Source organism: Erigeron canadensis, chromosome 9, assembly GCF_010389155.1.
Source record: "Erigeron canadensis isolate Cc75 chromosome 9, C_canadensis_v1, whole genome shotgun sequence".
Classification (NCBI taxonomy): domain Eukaryota; kingdom Viridiplantae; phylum Streptophyta; class Magnoliopsida; order Asterales; family Asteraceae; genus Erigeron; species Erigeron canadensis.
In genome coordinates, this window is record NC_057769.1 from 282,984 (window position 1) to 303,794 (window position 20,811).

Consider the following 20,811-nt stretch of genomic DNA (forward strand, 5'->3'; position numbering starts at 1 on the left):
AGACAAATGCAAACTTATAAATCCAAACAAGAGTACTAAAAGAGTTGTGTCTTATCTAGTCTTTTTTACCCCTGTAACATAAGGAACAACAAAGGGAATCAAATTTACCAAAAAGAACTTAATAATGAACAACATCATGAAGCATATGTGCACAAGGAGTAGTATGTTTGAATATCTATAATATTACCAATGAAGATAAATGCGCTCAACAACATACCATTGACATATAAATAGAATTCTAAAGATGGAAATAAAAATCCAAACTTAAACCTTAAAACATAGAAAAATGATTGATATGAACTCAAATACAATTATGCAAGTATATAACACCTACTATGAAAGTATTTTAAAAAATTCAACAAAATAGAAGAAGAAAATATGGGAGAATAAAAAATATGAGAAAGAAAAAGTGTATGCAATGAATTAATGAGTAGTGGTGTACTGGGGTGGTCTTACATGATAATATATGAAAGATAAAGTCATGAATTGGATGAAATTATTCATTCTTACAAGTCATTTTTTAACATATTCACATACATACCCTGTATGACATTTTTTTTAATTAAAGAGTAGGTAATTATATTGGAAATTTAAATCTAAAAAAAATCTAAATAGTGTAGCACTATTAATGCCTATGTGGCATTTTTTGAGAAGTCCAAAATGATAATGGCCTTCTTTTTATAATATAGGTAGATTTATATCTAAAAAAAATTTTAAAAGTGTAGCACCATTAATGCCTATGTGGCATTTTTTGAGAAGTCCACAGTGATAATGGGCTTCTTTTTATAATATATATAGGTAGATAGACAGATAGAAATGGGTAAACGGGTGAGAATCTTTTGGTCTCATGTATTATTTTGGCATCTAGGACGCACATTGCATAGAACTCATGTCTGGTAAGTCACTATCCTCACACATGAGATCACAAGATATAGGATCTCCACTTGTCTTTGGCAAGTTTTGAACCTATGAACTCTACCCTTCATCTGTGGGCCCATGTGGTCACATGATGACCGTACCACGGAGGGTTTCACCCCATTGGTAGTACTACGTATGATAGCTCTATCTATATAATAAATATAATTTTTGAACAACCTTTATTATTATTTTAAGGGTTATTTAACTGGAAAGTCCTTTAACTTCTCACAAATACCTGTTTTGAGTCCAAACAAAAAAGTTTTCTATTGTTCCTCATAATAGATAACTTTTTTGTTTAAACCCCAGAACATGTATTTGTGACAAGTTTAGGGACTTCAATCAAATAACCCTTCTTTTAATAAGAGACTTTTATAGATTTCTAGTAGATTAATGAGGGGAGATGATTCCTTCAAGTTATTTCCCCAACTTAAGTTAAGTTGAGGAAATCTTGGCCCTAAAAGCAAGGGCCCAAGATTCAAAGAGGTCATGCTAGGGTAACTTGACGGAATCTTCTCCCATTAAAGAACTAACAAGGTATTCGCGTAACGCGACCGTGATAATAGCGATATGACGACGACGACAAAAGGCGATATGAATATATGAGTTATGGACTTGTAGTTTTTGACCAAGTAATCCATGAAGCCATGATACATGAGTCAGCCACGACACAAACTCAAACTGAGTTTAAGCTCTCCCGAAGGGAGACTGGCGTGGCCACCAGTTGTGGATCTTAAAGGTTTAAGCGGTGGGGGCCAATTTTTTTTTTTTTTTTTTTTTTGTTATCATTGTGTTCCAGGTATTATATTATGGTCATGTAATACAATTAATCAAGTCGGGCCAAACAAAAATAACACTAATAATCTAAGTTATCCATTCAAATTACCAAACATAGTTTCTAACCAACAAAAAACTACAAAGACCTATGAAAATACCAAGAAAAAAGGTGTTGGGTTGTTGAAGGAATACCTTGTTACATGAATTGTGGATTGTTGGCTAAAACACAGAATTATGAATGGACTAAGTGAATTGAGTGTTATAAAAACTAAAAAGGTAAATTTTATTTTTTCTTGGAGCCTAAAACTCAAAAAGGGAGGAAGACCTTGTTACGTGGATTGTGAATTGTAGGCTAAAACTTAGAATATTATGAATGGACTAAGTTAATTGTGGGTTATAAAAACTAAAAAGGTAAATTTTATTGGGCTATTAAATTTATTAAACGTATCAAAAGTTTTTAAAAAAATAATCATTGGGGGCCGACTTGATAGATATAAATTATTTTGGACGAAATACGGATATATTAGTACTACTAAACGAAAAAGTGGTAGTGGCCCGGGCCCCCACGGGCCCCTAAAGAGAACCGCCCCTGGTGGCCACACAAGGGTTGTTATTATTTTTTTTTAAAGTTAGTTTCGATTCAGACGTGTTGGAGGCAATTTTAATTAACAAATCGTTGGACCCCCAACCCCTTCTACATGGAAAATATCTTGAAATGAGAAACCCAAGACTCGAACCCGAGACCTTGGGGAAAACTCACCTCCGAGGCACACATAATGGAGTTGATTACAAGGGTTGTTATTTGTAGTTTTAGCAATTGTAGTTATTTAACAATTTGTAGTTGATGTTGCCAAGAACTGAAACCAACGAAAAACGTACAATGAAATAATGCCATCATGACATTTATTAAGTTTACTTCGGATCTACCATTCCCCCATGCATGAAGATCGTGTCGTCAGCATAGATCGAACATAAGTGATAAAATGGATTGAACCCACCACGTGTATGCCTTAATTTCACTAGACCTGAACTCCGTCCTCGAAAGCTCCATTGATTGCTAAAATAAACAACAGTGGAGACATCGGGTCCCCTTGCCTAGCTTGCCTTACAATGGCTAATTCGCTTCCCGTTTACTAGAATCGAAGCCCGGCCTCCCTGATTTTAAACATGCCGAAATCTCATAATTAAAATTCATCATGACCTAGAAGAGAAAGTCCCAATAGTATTAATTTAAAGAATCTGTTCCCAATTAATTTAAAGATGATATATAGGCCAACAATGATCCATTTCCCAATGTGACTGTATCGAGCATCTGCTCAACGGATAGCTCTTAATTGGGTGGTGATCACTCATGGAGTCGTAGTCGTTGTAAGTCTTGGTTAATTAATTGGGTATAATAATTATGAATAATGATAAATCAACTTAATTGATGTGCCGAAAGATATGTCTACTAGTAAGATGATAATATGTGGAAAAATCAGGGGGCAAGATTAGGAAAGAGAATTAGTGGAATCTGCATGTCAAATTCTTAAGGTTTTAAGTTGATTTTTAGGCATATGAGTTAGATTGATTAATCATTTTCCAATAATTATCAATCCAACAGCTTAGAAACTACGTACCACAGACACTCACATTTTTGCCACTTCAATAACTCCTTGACGACACGTACGTCATATCGGCTGAAAGGTTCAACTTTTCAATCCCACTACAACATGAATCAACAATTGAACCTCGGTCATATCAGCAAATCAAAAATATACATGTGTAATATAACATGAATCAACATATGCAAAACAAGGCCACAAATACAAATATTTTTATTATATTAAAAAAAATTACTGTATATCAATTTTAACTATTGTATTAAAATTCTCCCTCCATCCTATTTTAAGTAGTGTCATATAGTTAAACTTTTTGAGTCATTTTCTTTCGACGTAAATATTTTTTTTTACGTGTGTTTATATAACACTTGATAATATATATAAAAAATGATTGAGTTTTAAATGTACTTTCATTGATATAACTTTTATCAATTAATATATAATACAAAGATATTTATGATCAAAGTTAAAAGAAAAAAAAAAACTTGACCAGTCAAACTAGGACACTTAAAATGGGACAGATGAAATAATATTTAAGATTAAAATTTAATGTTTAAATCGTGATCCAAGAGTTAAAATCCACTTCACCTATTTTTCATCCTTGCTCGGGTGAGGAGATTACTAAACTGCCCTCACATGTGGGGCACGTGCCACGACTTAACGAATATATATTAATGCCATTAGTCATAGGGACGTTTTTTTTAAAAGGTGAATTTCGCTGAAAACTTTGTGTCGCGATTCGACAGCGGAAGGTCTAGCATACGTTGTCTTAACAGGATCCGTATTAGAGAGTTCCCTCGAAGTAGAAATGCCTATTTCAAATACCTGATTAGGGGGGGGGGATATTGTACCAGAATCAATGTTGATCCATAATCAAGAATCAGAAATAATATGATGAACAAGAAAAGAGAATGAACCCTAACGTAATATATATTCTTTACACTGAATATGGGTTGGGTTATACAGAGGCGCTTATGGGTATATATATATGTTGAACCGATGCCTATCCAACTAACATACCTGTTGGTAACCGATTCCTATGACAGTTACATAACCGGTTTCTATAGACTTACAATTAGCACCCCTTATTTAATTAAACAATACACTTCTAACATAAAATACGTACTTAAGTCTAATGACACTTTGACCAATTACACAATCAAACTTGGGTTGAACAATTAAGGCCAACAGAACAACTCATACTAATCCGCCTAAAGGCACGACGATCAATAAGGTAAACCCTGCCCCCTCAGACTTGAACATGGGTATACCCAAGCCAAACCATCATAAAGGGACTTTCTTATGTCCTCCTCAAGGCTTTATGAACAAGGGGATGGTATTTCAACCATTGAGCTAATGCTCAAGGACAGTCATAGGGACGTAAAGTGCAAAGAATCTGACAAGTTTGGATGTATTTATTTAAAAATTTCAAGCAGGGATATAAACTACGATGATGGGTAAACCATAGGTACTAATCCAGCAATTAACTCTTAAAAAGTGATCAGTAAATGCAAAATTTAATTCACAAATTATATTCAGTATAAACAATTGTGTATATATGGATCGATGTATCACGGAGCCAATAATAATAGTGTAGCATATAACTTGTGGAAAATGCCGTCCGATGAAACATTCTTTCACTACGCGGTCGTGACGTTGTTTCTGATAACCCCGCCAACATACCTCTCCTGCCGTTACACGACGGCGCCATACGGCAGACACCACCGTAAAGGCTGGGGACCCACCATCCCGTCATCGTTAGCTTGGTTCTTAATGGAATCCCCAACTGTGTGGTTCACCCTTGTGCTGTTTCCGTTGGGTCAACACAAGTCAAACCCCAAATCCATCATTTTAATCTCCCCTTTCCTTTTCCATTATATTCACCGCACCTTCATTTACCCGCTTCGCATCTACCGCAGTAAAAAACAATACCCAGTTAGTATAGCTCTCATGGCTTTTATTTACAATCTTTTTAACTCTTATTTGCAGACCAGATGGGTGTCGCAGTACGCTGATGATTATGAGAGTGATGTTTGGTTTTGGATTCGGTTTTGTTGTGGCCTGTTGGTTTTTACCGTGGGGATGTTTGTTAATGTGAGATCTGATATGATGTTGGTTAGATTAAAAAAAAAAGATGATAATGTTAAAAACGGGTATAAGATTCCTAGGAACGGGTTGTTTGAATATGTGAGCTGTGCTAATTATTTTGGTGAGATTGTGGAGTGGTTTGGTTGGGCTGTGATGACCGGATCATGGGTCGGGTTGGGTTTCATGTTGTATACATGTGCTAATTTGGTTCCGAGGGCAGTTGCTAATCATAAGTGGTATTTGGAGAAATTTGGTGAAGATTATCCTAAGCAAAGGAAAGCTGTTTTCCCTTTTCTGTATTGATGATTTTATGAAAGCATTTCTTATTGTTTTGTATGTATTGCTGATGAATATTGAAAATGATCTTTGATATGTATATATGATAAGTAGAATATACTTGGTTGGTGTGATGTATTTTGATGTATGTATATATTTTATGATTCGATTTTTTTATATGTTTGAATCTCATATCCTCTTGTCCTGGGTGATTCATGGTACAATATCTTAGAAGAACCCGGCCAAATGGTTAATACTAATATGATCTTCAAGAATATTATGACATTTTGTTGAAGAATATAAAGAGGTTGCTTAGGACCATCAATCTGGTGAAATTTCGTTTACGCAGTTCTTAGGACATTGATTGATGGCTGAAAACTTTGCTGCTGTGAACTTGAAGTGGTGAAATTGTTTGTTCTTCATTGGCGGTAAAACATTGACCGGAGAAACTTATCTCTTCCATGGTTCAGTGTTTTCAAGGATTTTGGCTTTCAAGTCAAAGTGTAGCTCATAGTTAGGTTTCAAAGTTGTGGATGGGGACTTAATTGCCGCCTTCAACCACAATGCGATATCAATTTTCATCTTTCTAAGATTTGTATATCATATGCATTTCTGTTTTCGTTGATAATGAAAAAGAACCAGACTGATGTGAAACTGGTTTACTCATGGAAGATTGTTTATTCAATGTGTGACAGTTGCTAAAGATTTCGGTGACAGCTCCAAAATAGGCCGCGATTACGATGGGGTGTTGCAAACCTTCGAAGATGGCTGATTAACTTCGGAGCTCAGATACAGTGAGTTGGAGTTTTCTTGAAACATTAGCCAAGTTTGGGTTTCATAAAATGATGATCAAATGGATTATGGCATGTGTTACATCTTTCTAAGTTCTCTATCTGCTTGAATGGTGAGATTCATGGTTATTTTAAAGGGGGAAGAGGGCTTAGACAGGGAGATCCAATATCTCCATACCTTTTCACATTGGTAATGGAGGTTTTCAGTCTAATTTTTAAAAAGAAGATTGAGGAAAATAATGAGTTTGGATATCATTTTGGGTGTAAAGAATTGAGATTATCTCATATGTGCTTTGCTGATGATTTGTTGGTGGTTTGCAAAGAAATCAGTGGCTCTCTTAAGATTGTGAGAGAGACCTTGGATGAATTTAGTTTAGTTTTTGGGTTGAATCCCAATATGTGCAAGAGCACCATTTTTTTTTGCAATATGAATGAGAAAGATAAAAGTGAGTTGCTTAATATTTTACCTTTCAAGTGTGGAAAATTACATATAAGATATTTGGGAGTCCCACTCATGGATAAAAAATTAGGTGTAAAGGATTGTAAAATTTTGGTTGACAAAGTGAGGAGCAGAATTGAAAGTTGGAAAAACAGAAAATTATCATATGCAGGAATAATACAACTAATTGCCTCTGTGTTGGCTTCAATGTAATTGTGCTGGGCATCTGTATTTTTGCTACCAATGACAATTATTAAGGAATTAGAGAAAGTGTTTAAAAGATTCTTGTGGAATGCTGGTGATTCTGTAAAAGGCAAAGTAAGGGTTGCTTGGAAAGATGTATGCAGGCCAAAGGAGTAAGGTGGATTGCACATTAAGGATTTAAAGAAATGGAATGAAGTTCTGTTGGCAAGACAACTTTGGAAAATTATTGTGAATAAAGGATCTTTATGGGTAAAATGGGTAAATGTAGTGAAGCTTAAAAACAAAAGCATCTGGTGTTAGAGCTGACAATTTCCGACCCGGACCTGTTAGCACGACACGACACGACCTGGTTTTTTCGTGTTTGGCCTTAACGTGTTTCGTGTCTTAACAGGTCCGACACAATAAGACAAGTAGTATATATATATGGACATGTTAAAGACACGTTAAAGACCTGTTAAAGACACGTTAAGGACACGTTAAAACACGATAAGATACGTTATCAGATCCCTTAACAGGTCCCTTATCGTGTAACTTTTAACAAGTCTCTTAACAGGTCCCTTATCGTGTAACCTGTTAAAAATTGTGTTGTGTTCGTGTTTGGAAAAACTGACACGATTAGCTATCGTGTCGTGTTCGTGTCTTATCGTGTCGTGACGGACATGATATGCCAACTTTATCTGGTGTTATGAATTGGATAAAAATGACAGTTCGAGTTGGAAAGCAGTGATTGGGGTAAGAAATCTGGTGAAAGATCATGTTTTTGTTGATATTGGAGATGGAAAGAATACCTCAATGTGGTATGACAAGTGGTGTGAGGAAGGTCCTCTTCATAAGTTTATCAATAACCACCCGAGTAGATCACTACATTACATAACCATTTTGTCATAGGTGGTTACATTCGTATGCCATTATCCCTTTTCTTTTCTGAAAGGTGTGGATCATTTGTCTGCAACAAGGGATCTAGCTTACGTTGTCTTAACCGGGTCTGCGTTAGAGAGTCACCTCACCCTCAATACCTAGTAGGAAGAGAAACTCTCAACTAAACCGCTCGATGAGCTAAGATAAATAGACAATCTTCAATAAATTTATTCTTGTTGCACTCATCCCATCCGATCAAACAAGTCTTAGAAATATCACAACATGACCAACTAATAATTAAAAAAAAAAAAAAAATTTTAGAACCATACGAGCCACAAGCTTATATGTTAATTTACACATGAATATATTAGATAACCCATATATATATAGGTGACAATCAAATGAGAACCAACTTAAAATGAGAACAAATAATAACATTTAAAAACTACATTTTGATGCATTAAAATTCCATAAAATTGACATAGTGCATAACTAATTATCATTATTTAAGTGTTTAACAATACATGGATCCGTCAAAATAAAAAAAATCACGTTTTTTATTGGATGCATCATTTTGATAATATGCATCCAAGATGGATGCATAAAACAAAAACTTGATTTTTTCGATTTTGAAGGATCAATGTGTTGTTAAACACTTAAATAATGATAGTTAGTTATGCACTATGTTAGTTTTATGGACTTTTAATGCATCAATATGATGTTTTTAAGTGTTCTCACCGTTCTTATTTTAAAAGTGTTCTTACCGGAGAGTTACCATATATATATATATATATATATATATAGGCAAACAAGAATATGTGGTTGTCATGTACCTAAATTTAGGTATAGAAACCCTCACATGTTAACTTTTTTAATTTATAAAAAATATGAGAGATCAATTATTTATTTATTATACAACAAATGTTAAAAAATTAGTATGTGAGAGGATCTAAATCTAAGATTAGTAACCTCATATTTAGTTTTTTCTTGTATACTAGCTAAGTATCCCGGGTTTAACCCATGAATAGTAATAAAAGTTTTGTAAAAACATATATTTGATACTTAAGTTGTGACAGTTCAGCGATACTCATAAACTCGTAATACTATATTCTATGTTTCAAATAAATTTAATTAGTTTATTAACCTGTATGATATGCCAAAAGTTTAAAATTATGTTATCATAAAATTAATTATATGATGAAAATATAAAAGTTCTATGTATAAAATATTAGAGCTTTCAAAAGAAAATAAAAAAAAAAGACATCAAAATAAAAATGAAATAAACTTTAATTAGGAAGGTGTTTTTGACATCATAAATAAATTAAATAAAAAAAACTAATTTTAAAAAAAAATTTGGAGATGATAAATTAATTGTTTTTGTAAAATGTGATGTCATAAGAATTTTATTTTATTTAATATAAAGATTTAACCTATCGTTAATTAAAACCTCCAAGTCTTACAACACAAAACTGCCGTTTGGGTATTAGAACTGGGCCGAATGGTGGGCCAAAATTCATAAAAACACACTAAACATATACAGTAGTAGATAGTAATGTTAGACTTCCTCACGGGCGGCATTATCCATTTTATTTGTTTTTGTGAGCAGACTATAGACACAGATAATGATCCATATCCCCAAATTTTTTACCTCCCACAAACAGTAAAATATTCCAAAACAAACACATACATTTTGCTCCAGCATACAAATCTCCGGCAGCGGCAGTAGCAGCCGGAATAAGTAGGTACGGTGGTGATGAACTGATGGTGGTATTCCAAAGAAAGAGGTGGGTAGGGTATTTTATTTTATTTTGGTATAAAGCCGTTGGAGTTGGTGGGGCAAAACCCATTTCATTTTCCGATAAGACTAATTAAATTGTAAATTGAATTATTTATTACAAACGTATTAATATTTGTAGAGACGACTAGCCGTTGGGCCTCCCCCTCAACGTAAACAATAAAGACTAGTAGTGTCAAAGAAAACAGCATCTTCTTCTGATGCTGTTCACCGCCACCTCTCTCTCTCTCTCTCTATATATATATATATCACTCACAAGTCACAACTCTCTCTCTCTATTATTCAATTTACACATCTAAAAAAGAAAAGAGACAGATCAATTTCGATCATTTCATATATATAATTTTTAAATCTCATTATAATTACATCTATCACGCCGTACGCAGATCGAGTTTGTTTGGTTTGCTAATAATTAAGATGATCTGCAGGATGAGAGATTATTCCTATCACAATTCACAACTTGTCTACTCCTACTCTACTTTACTGCTGCTGATTAGTATTCGTCTTGTTTCAGGCATTGTCAGTCTAGAAGATTATTCAGCTCTCCAATCCATGAGGCAAGAATTCAGAGGTAGCATGATGATCAGAAAGAGTTGGATAGACAGAAGTGGAGTTTGCTCGGGTGGTTGGGTTGGAATCAAGTGCAGCAGCAATGCCGAAAACGTGGTCTCCATTCAGCTTCCGTGGAAAGGCTTAGGTGGCAGCATCTCACCTGACATCGGTAATCTTCAGTCCCTTAGAAGAATCAGCCTCCATGACAACCTCTTATCGGGTCCGATCCCTCAATCCTTGTGGCTCTTGCCCAACCTCAGAGGTGTTTATCTCTTCAACAATCGCCTTTCAGGTTCTATCCCCGCTTCTCTGGTTATTGGCTCCCCTGCGTTGCTGAATCTTGACGTAAGCAACAATTACCTCAACGGGACCATCCCCTTGCACTTTGTTTCCAATTCCGCCCACATCTATCGGTTTAATCTCAGCTACAACTCCTTTTCTGGTTCCATTCCCCCGTCTCTTTTTACTGATTCCCTCACTTTCCTGGCTTTACAACATAACAATCTCTCTGGTTCTATTCCCGCCGCCGCCTCTCCTTCTCATCTGCGGCGTCTAACCCTTGATCATAATTTCCTCACAGGCTCCATCCCCCCCTCATTAATTACTCCTGCCCTTCAATTCTTGGATCTCTCCAACAATGCCATCAATGGGGCCTTTCCTTCTTTTACTTCTTCTTCTAATCTCTCCCTTGTGATATTGGATAACAACCGTTTGAATGGCCCGATTCCTCCTGCACTTGGGAACCTCTCTTCTCTCACCCAACTCAGTTTGTCTCGCAATAATTTCAGTGGTCACATCCCCGATTCCCTTGTTCATTTGAAGAATCTTCGTTCTTTGAATGTGTCATACAACTCCCTTTCTGGGAGCGTTCCTGATACCCTTCTAAACAAGTTTAACTCGTCTTCTTTTGTGGGCAATATTGACTTATGTGTCTCAACGCCATGCCCTTCTCCATCCAATAACGTTTCACCTTCTCCACAAGTTTCTTTAGACAAAAAACATGAAACCCGAAAACTTACTACAAAAGACATCATTCTTATAGCAGCCGGGGCCCTTCTGCTAGTTTTGCTCCTTCTATGCTGTTTGCTTTTATGCTGTTTACTTAGAAAGAGAGCAGCAAGGACGAAATCTAACAAGGTCAAAACCGACATTTCCATGCCTGTACCAGTACCACCGGGTGGTGAAGCTGTCGAATCAGGAGAAACCGGGGGGAAGTTGGTCCATTTTTCTGGTAATTTCGTCTTTACTGCTGATGATTTATTATGTGCGACTGCTGAAATAATGGGAAAGAGTACGTATGGCACATCCTATAAGGCGACATTAGAAGATGGCAACATGGTTGCAGTGAAGAGACTAAGAGAAAAAGTCACCAAAGCACAAAAAGAATTTGAAACTGAAGTTTCTGAACTGGGAAAGATTCGGCATGCAAATATCTTGGCCCTTCGAGCATATTATTTGGGCCCAAAAGGAGAGAAGCTTCTTGTGTTCGATTACATGCCTCATGGAAGTCTTGCTTCTTTCCTCCATGGTACGTATGTTGTTGCCACATCTTTTTTTTTGATACATCTAGTAAAGTTGGGTCGGATCAACTGAAAAAGACAACTTGGGTTCTGCTCTATTAAAAATCATCAAATGTGGGTATATTTCAAACGGGTCAAAAAGAGTCGAAAGATTTGGGTCGACACAAGTACGGAGTTTCAAATTTTACACTCGTGGATAACTTGTGAAACTCTTTTTACTTAAGTTTTAAATACCATATAAAAGTTCTAAATTTATCATACTTTTTTTTTTTTTTTTTTATCTTTTTGCAGCTCGTGGCCCCAAAAGCGTGATAAACTGGTCAGCAAGATTGAACATAATTGTGGGTATAACCAAAGGACTGGTTTTCCTTCATAGCCAAGAGAACATAATCCACGGGAACCTCACTTCAAGCAATGTGTTACTAGACGAGCAGAAGAACCCTGCCATTGCAGACGTGGGTCTATCCAGGCTTATGACAAATGCAGCCAACACCAATGTCGTTGCAACTGCAGGTACATTAGGATACCGAGCTCCAGAGCTTTCAAAACTCAAAAACGCAAACACAAAAACGGATATCTACAGTCTCGGTGTCATAATGTTGGAGCTTTTGACGGGTAAGTCTCCTAGTGAGGCGACAGATGGTCTAGATTTGCCACAGTGGGTGGCGTCTATTGTGAAGGAAGAGTGGACAAATGAAGTATTTGATTTGGAATTAATGGGGGATCCGGCGAATGTAGATGGTAATGAGCTCCTTAATACTCTTAAACTGGCTATGCATTGTGTGGATCCGTTGGCTGAGGAACGCCCAGAAGCTCAGCAACTTCATGAAAAGCTTGAAGAGATTAAACCAGAGTTATGTCAGACGTCCCATGCTGCTGATGTGGTTGAAGCTACAGAGGCTGATTTGTTATGAAAAATAAACATCATTCTTTTGTAAGATATATACATATATATATATATATTCTTGATTGATTGTAAAAATTAAAGTGCGTTGTATTGAATTTGTCTATTCTTTTTAACATAACGAATAAACTTCCCTATGTTCAAACATAATGATTAAACCGGGATTACAACTTTTGATCATCACACATGAGAGTTTTTGTTGTACACTTGGAGTAGATGTTTTAAGCATTTATATATGTATGTCTGAGCAACTTTATACTAGCATTAATACCCGTATGACGTACGAATTGAGTATACGTATTGTTGGTTTTTATTTTTATAAAGAAAGTAGTATTTGAACATCTCTCATCACAAACGTTTAATATCTCTAATGGCAGCCCAACAGTGAGAGACATGTAATGTAAACGTATCCATCAAAGAACTTGCATTACTTTTAAGACTGAAAATGTTTTTTGTTGTTGGTACTCGTCATTATTATCACATATGATTTTAATGTGATTCTTTTAGATCAGGTAAATACAATCTGCAAGGCCAAAAACCAAAATGCCACGCAGTTAAAAGAACCCCTCTTCAACCTCCCACATCGCTGTTGAAAGGGAAAGAGAGGCAGTTTGAAAGGAGGGGAAAGGGAAGGGAAAGAATGACCTAACTTGAACAGGGTCTGTTCTATTGGCTCGTACCTCAGTATCCTTGATTCCTATCAAGACAACCCATGTCAACCACGACCATGTTGCTCGAGTGTGATTAACAGAGCTTATATAGTCTTGTATCGTGGCTCTGCAGAGGATTGTTGCCAGCCCCACCTAATGGGTCTTGGCATGGCTTCATGGTTGTCTGACAGACAATAGAATACCCTTTTTTTCCTTTTTACAACCCAATTTGTACTCTTCAGTCAACTCATGATGATCGTCGTATAGTGTGGAAGAAGGCTCTGGAGTGAAGCAAAAGGGTATTATAGTGTAACCTTGGTTTTTGCTCCAAGGTCCAGAATTTCTTAAAATCTTGAGACCTATGACCATATATGTTGCTTTTCTGAACTTGTATTTATAACACATGTCTGCTTTATAAAGATGACTGGAAACTTTTCTTGAATGCATATGTTTGTAAACCTTACATGATGACCCATATGATAATGTTCAAGGATCTGTTGAAGGTGGACGTGTTTATTGAATTATTTCTTTGTATATATACCTGTATCTTGACAAGTTGACAGTCATTTTCACCATGTCTGCACCGGTGTTGACCATGTTAAATGGTTAACTATTTAGCCTTCTACATTCACTACAAGTCTACAACAACACAAATCTTTTGCTCCATATTTATGTTTGCCACACCACACACAAGAATTCATGAAACAATGGGGGTATTTATGTTTATTGACATTCTAAAGTTATGTATACAAGAGTATAATTGTAAGTACATAATCACATAATGGTATACAACAAATGGAGTTGTGCATCAATTCATAATGAAACAAAATTATATGGAAACCAAACCATGGTTGAGAGAAAATTAATAATACAAAAGGGTAACTGAATGTAGGAGGTTTATTTGGTCCTCTTCTTGGCTTCACTATACAGAATCACCCCAAACACCGTGAGCAAGTAACCTAGCATCCCCGTTACTGACACTGGATTCTTAAAAATCAATATTGAGATCACAACAGCTACGGCTCCTTTTGCATTCCCGAGGACCTGGCATGTACAACAATAATTGAAAGATTAAACTCATACAAATATACCTCAATATACATCAACTCATATGTCTCCATAATTGCTGCCAAATGAAGCAAAAGCAAAATGGATATAAGTGATAGTAGGAGTCCATTTTGATTTCAATAAACTGGAACGGGAACCACTGCATATATTTAGCAAAACAAAAAACGTTCAACTACCACTATCAAACCTAATATATTGATATTAGACAAACTTAGCTATCCTTGCTGTTAAAAGATTTTTTGGCATCCATATGGCCTGGATGTGGCAATTTCAACCATTTATGTATATTCAGGACAACCATCAGTCATACTTTTCCTTTAATGGGTCAACTGATTAAACTAAAAGAGATTTTATGTAAAATAAAAACAGGTTGAATACGTTGAATGTGTCAAAAGCCATCCAGAATGTATTCACAAGTCTTTAATTATACGATAACAAGTTCTAGAGAGAGAATTTGGGAAATTAGTTTCATTTATCTCAAGTTTATATGAATTACAGCTTGGGTACCTATACAACTACAAACTAGACTAAGAATACAACATAATTAGCATCACTAATACATATAAACATATCTGCGCAACAGGATATCTTTACTATGTATTTATATTCTAGAGTTGCCTTTATCAATAATAGCTTGTTAACCAAGCTATAGGATTAGTATTAATATATCATTAGGCTTGTAATTTGGATTATGGATGAATTAAAATGAGGTCTTAAGACTTTTAGGAGATCCTTGCTTCTCAAGAACCTTCTTATTGTTTTCTCTGTTTACCGTGTTTATCAATACGAATCCACTTTAGTTTGTTCAGTTGGTATTAGAACCATTCCAACACTCGGAGTGGTGTCTTGTGGTCTATAAGTCTAGTTAATTCCTCCTCCATTGAGCTAGTTATATAGGGTGAGTTCTACACCTAGCTTATGGGCTTATGGCTTGATGAAAACCTATTATGGAATGGGTTTGTATCAACTGGTATCATAGCCGATTGGTTTCTAATGAAGGTACCATGTGTGCTAGCTTTGTTTATGTGATTATGTCCCTCTTTTAAGTAATCTTAACAACTATTAGCAACTGCTCTGTCGATATATAAATATATTTCAGATATGAGTGAAGATATCATTTGCTCAAATTAATGTTACAATACTTAAGATTAATCGGAATAATTGTGAACTGTATTCATTTACTGGATGACTTATTGATAAATAAAATTCCATGTTATGTATTTCAATTACTCTTAAATATGCTTCAAATTTTGTTTCTACTGAAAATAATTAAATAAGGCGATAATAAAACTGATAATAATCTTACAAAACAATTAGCCTAGTGAAGTAACACATCCACAAGGATTTTTGAATACTTTTAAAAGTCAAGTACTAAACTAGATCCCATGGTAAAGTTACATAATGATCATTATGGAATTAATTTTATATTCAAGTTTAACTTATTATAACAAATTCTAGGGTATTCACAGACTGTTGCAAAATCAAGTCAAATTATCAGAGCTGTCAGTCTCCATCCGTTTAACTGATCTTTGTGCTCTGATAGCAGCTTCATTAAGGGGCACTATTTTCCTTTAGTGTACTTCACAGTTGACCTATGTAATGCTCATTACTTTGATCAATGTGCTGTTATTGCTAGCCAACTAAAATGTCTAAGTCTATTCATGGTTTGAAATTTCATTTGTATTCGCATTTTGAAAGTTATTTTCTATCAGAAGCAAATCATGAACGGTAATTAGCATGTCTCGGAAAATATTATTTGGACGTTTATGCTGTACGGCGGTCTAGGATGTCGCTAATTTTCAATGAAATGCGCCAAGATGAAAATAAGGTAATATGTGGGTGGCAACTATCAGTGGCTTAAAGATGAAGATCAGCTATCAGTAGGTTGTTATAGGCTTACAGCTTGAGAGGAGTTGCTTAGAACTTAATGCAGCTGTTTAGAGTAAGAATGGTTATATTGCAGTTATTTGTAAGACAACCGAAACAAAATTAAATACTATACATGATGCATATGTACTGCAACTCTGCAATTAGAGAAGCATATAGTACAGCTAACATGTACAAATGACACATCTTAGCATTATATATGAACATCGAAACTAGATAAATTTAAAACGTAAGGCAATACCTGGAGAGTTAGAGCACTTGTGTGCTTGGTAACCAAGAAATTCGTCAGGTTGACTAGATATGCTAAAGCAGAATTGAAGAGTAGATACCAAATAATGTTGACGTCTTTTCTGGCAAGAGCTATAGTTATCCCAACCACATTATCTTCCATTAATAATGTTGCAGGAAGCAAGATGACAACAGCTACTGGTGCCATGTACAGCAAAAGATTCATAGAATTCAGCTTTTCCCTGTTATAAATATAGATTAACCCGCTATGTTGTCAACCAAATGTACAGCAAAAGATATATGGAATTCAGTTTTTCTTTGTCATTAATGTAAACTAACACACTACGTTGTCCACCAAATGTTGGTAAAAGATTGAAAGCCAACATATGATCTTATGAAAAAAAATCAGAATTTGCTAATCAGCTCTAGTAATACAGGCTCTAGGACATAGTGAATGAATTTGTGTAAATCAGATTACTGGATGTTTAAATATTTGACAGCATATGATTGTTGAAGTACTCGTCTATGAAACAAAAAACAGAAAAGGACATTTCTGAGAGGTATACTGTGAAACTAATTAGATAATCAGAAGCATAATATGTTTATCCAAACGCTAAAAACCATTATTGTGACTTCACATCACACTAACTGAAGACGTCACAATAATCTGGTCCTAAATAGCAATTCTAGATACCCTTGAGAAGAAGGCAATAGAGGGAGATTACCCTTCTGAGGATAGCAAAATCCCCTGAAGCACCGACTTTAATGCTCTTGCAGCTGTAGCACCGAGGCACATAATAAAACCAAATAAATGAAAACTTGGTTCACCCTGCAGCAAAAGAATACATGCCATTTTAGTATGCATGTGGCCACACAAAAACAGTTCACAAAAGGAAGAATAGCCTGAAGAAAAATACTCACAAAAGGACGATCTTAAAGATAAAAAGAAGCATATTTTAGTGTTTTACGATAATCATTTATTATGTCATAAAGAGATTAAGTCCCCTTGCAACAAATATATTATATATATATGTATATATATATAATATAATATGAATATTAACTTATACTTGGCAATTTACAGCAACCGTCCAATGATGTGTGTGCAATTAATATCGAATTCCAAAATAAAACCTCTTGTAGCAAAATTCAAACTAGCGGTTTAGCTGATCTTGCTTAGGAATTAAATTTATTCTTGATTAAAAGCACAACTAACCTCTAAAATGGGATTCCAATTTGACAAATGATCGATAAATTTTGAATTTAAGGAGTCGTTTATAATATACCAAAACTAAAGATTGGTTGAAATCTGATAATGCAGCTTTACACAGCACAAATGTGAATGGATCACTTGATCACAAGAAGGTGATGATGCCTCGTGAATCAAATGGTTAAGTTTTAGAAGGATATATCATTTTCATCATCTACTTCATTCGTTTTGCCATGTGCCATGAGTCTCATTCTTGGGAGAATCATTAGGCTAAAGTTTTAGGAGGATATGTCGTTTGCAGCGGTCGTGAGAAAAAAGCGTAGTTAATCTTCCCCCCCCCCCCCCCCCCCAAAAAAAAAACCCGTGGGGTTTTTAGATGTGCATTCTGAAAGTCATTATTATTTCATCGGAATCATGTTCTAGCATTGTATAAACCAATGTCTATCTACTTACAACTATTCAACTCTTAAGGGTGAAACAATCATACATTTTGAAGTACATACTAGCTGCAACGAAGCACTATCAAACGATGCAATAAAAAGAATCACTAGTATATCATCATTATTATCATAAGGGATTAACAACCTGATCTCTCTAAGTCCAAGTACCATCTCCTACAAGAATGCAGAAACATTTAAGCACAAAATGAAAGTAAGAAGTTTTTTTTTACCCCACTAGCAATGACAACGCCGGTAACAACAGGAACAAGAGTAACATAGACCAACCAAGCCTCTTTTCTCATAGTCATAAGATAGGCAAAGACTGCAGTAAAGAAAGGGGTAGTGGCACCAATAGCCTGCGTAAACGAGACCGGCAGATATCTCAAGGAGACATTCCCACTAACAACAGAAGCACAAAACACCAAACTTAAAGCAGAGATCTTGAAAAATTGAACCCTAGACCTGACAGTTTGTAAAGGAACCATCTTGAACCAAACAATGGCAATGTAACTAAGTAAAGAACAGGCAGTCATATGACACATTGTGAGAAAGATGGGATACTTGAAACCATAATTGGATAACAGGTATTTGTTGAGTAACAGGACACCAATGTTGGATATGTACCATGATAATACTAACCCACTTGTAAACCACTGATTGGATGATCCTTTCATCAATCAAGATTGAAAATTTCTTATGAAAAAAAAAAAAAGTCAAAGATTGGAAAAGTGGGTTTACATGGGTTTGAGTGAAATGTGGGAGATCTCAAGAGTGGGGTTTTTTTTTTACTTTTCAGTAAATTAGAATGAATGGATCTTGGATTTGGGGGAATGAAAGAAAGAATGTGACGGAGATGGATGGATTAAAAAGTCAATTGTTAGTTACAGAGAGAGAGAGAGAGAGAGAGAGAAAGAAAGAGGGGCGGAATGAAGAAGAAGGAGGAGGTTTGGAGGAGGTTGACGTGGTAACAACGGTAATAAAGAGGGAGGAGATATACAGGGAAGGAAAAAAAAAAAAGATGCCCCTCTCCAATTCATTGCGTAAATCTGTAATCATATACTACATGGGATTGTGTGACATCCGACTAACTTCCATTTTTTTCTTCTTATTATTTTTTTTTAGAATAATATAAAGCTTAACTTAAAAATTCAGATTCCACTAAACCTCTATGTAAGGGGCGTTTAGTTCGCATAACTTTTTTTTTTGGAATGAATTGCAATCTGTCAAATAAATTGAAATTTGATTGAATTAGAATCTGAATGAATTAGAATACGATGGAATTGGAATTTGATTGATTTATATATTATTTGTGTTTGGTTGACCAGAATTAAACGGAATTCATAATATTAATTATAATAGTAATAATAAAAGTTAAAATATATATTTTTAATTAGTAATATTAATACTTTTTACAAAATAAAAATTTTGTTATAAAATACTAATTTATATAAAATTTTAATAAAATTTTAAATATTAAATTTATTTTGTAAAAATATTATTTTTGTAATATTTTTGAAAATTTATATGTATTATTAAATTTTTTTATAAAATAATACTTTTAAAAAATTATATATAATTTTTTTAAAATTTTTATAGAATAATATTTATATAATATTTTTTAAAAAAATTATATATATTATTAAAATTTTTATAAAATATTATTTTTAAAAATTAGTAATAATCTTTATAAATATTAATAGTTTTTTATAAAATTTTAAACAATTTTTAACTAATATGAAGTAATTATTAACAATAATATTAATTATTTAATAATAATAATAAGAATAGTAATATAAATATAATAATTTTTTAACAATAATAATAATGATATATAGTTTTGAAATATATTATAATAGTTTTAATAATAAAAGAATAATTATAAAAGATATAATTTTAACAAAACTTGAATTTCAATAGAATCTCAAACTTTCCATCAAATATGTGGAGGAATCTTGAATTCCATCTATGATGGAATTTGAAGGATTCCAATTCCATCAAATTCCTTGGAATTCTGCGAACCAAACACTTCCTTTATTTTATCCTTCAATTTGTATGTATTTACTTAGCGATGGTAACGGGTGGCGGCGTTGGCGTCTTAACGGTAACGGTGTGGTTATTAATGTAAAAGTAATTGATGTAAGGGGTAGTATATTTATTTTAATAATTAAAAAGTGTATATTATAAATAATTTTATTAATATTATTATAAGTATATTAAATAAAGATAATTTATATTAATCAATAAAAGAAGAGATAATTTAAGTACTTTAAAACAGTATCTAAAATTTCAAGAAAGACTCTCATGTTAAGAACCCTTCTCTCCATTCTTTGAACCAAGTGCCCCATGTATCAATTCTTCTAATGATAGTTGGGGACTAAGATCCAATTAATATGTAATCTTTAACTTTTCGAAAAGAATATATATTACAAGTGTAGTCGTATGAAACCATGCCACCAGCCTATAGAGAGCATGCATATATAAGCACACTGCAATAACATCGGCATGTAATGTGGAGTTATGGGCTTATGGCACAAGATTTTCAATTCTATGGACATGACATGAAGGAGAGAACTAAATCTATATCTATCTTATAAAGCATTTTTACCCT

The 20,811-nt window shown here is 34.4% G+C and overlaps 3 protein-coding genes and 1 non-coding gene across 4 annotated transcripts; 3 read left to right on the plus strand and 1 right to left on the minus strand.

The window, feature by feature from the left end:
* Window positions 1-4,835: 4,835 nt before the first annotated feature.
* LOC122582486 (steroid 5-alpha-reductase DET2) lies at window positions 4,836-5,844 on the plus strand. Its single transcript, XM_043754883.1, has one exon. The coding sequence runs from the start codon at window positions 4,860-4,862 to the stop codon at window positions 5,682-5,684; it is 825 nt and encodes a 274-aa protein (XP_043610818.1). The 5' UTR covers window positions 4,836-4,859; the 3' UTR covers window positions 5,685-5,844.
* Window positions 5,845-10,040: 4,196 nt separating this feature from the next.
* On the plus strand, window positions 10,041-12,900 carry LOC122584014 (probably inactive leucine-rich repeat receptor-like protein kinase IMK2). The gene is made up of 2 exons (XM_043756379.1): window positions 10,041-11,824; window positions 12,108-12,900. The coding sequence occupies exons 1-2, from the start codon at window positions 10,162-10,164 to the stop codon at window positions 12,728-12,730; spliced, it is 2,286 nt and encodes a 761-aa protein (XP_043612314.1). The 5' UTR covers window positions 10,041-10,161; the 3' UTR covers window positions 12,731-12,900.
* Window positions 12,901-13,360: 460 nt separating this feature from the next.
* Window positions 13,361-13,564, plus strand: LOC122584091. The gene has a single exon (XR_006321442.1). It is a non-coding gene; the product is annotated as a small nucleolar RNA U3 (small nucleolar RNA).
* Window positions 13,565-14,066: 502 nt separating this feature from the next.
* On the minus strand, window positions 14,067-19,221 carry LOC122581702 (probable sugar phosphate/phosphate translocator At5g05820). The gene is made up of 4 exons (XM_043753956.1): window positions 18,434-19,221; window positions 17,279-17,382; window positions 16,567-16,795; window positions 14,067-14,414 (listed from the first exon to the last, which is right to left on the minus strand). Exons 1-4 carry the CDS (start codon window positions 18,875-18,877, stop codon window positions 14,268-14,270), a joined length of 924 nt encoding a protein of 307 aa, XP_043609891.1. The 5' UTR covers window positions 18,878-19,221; the 3' UTR covers window positions 14,067-14,267.
* Between the last annotated feature and the right edge of the window lie 1,590 nt (window positions 19,222-20,811).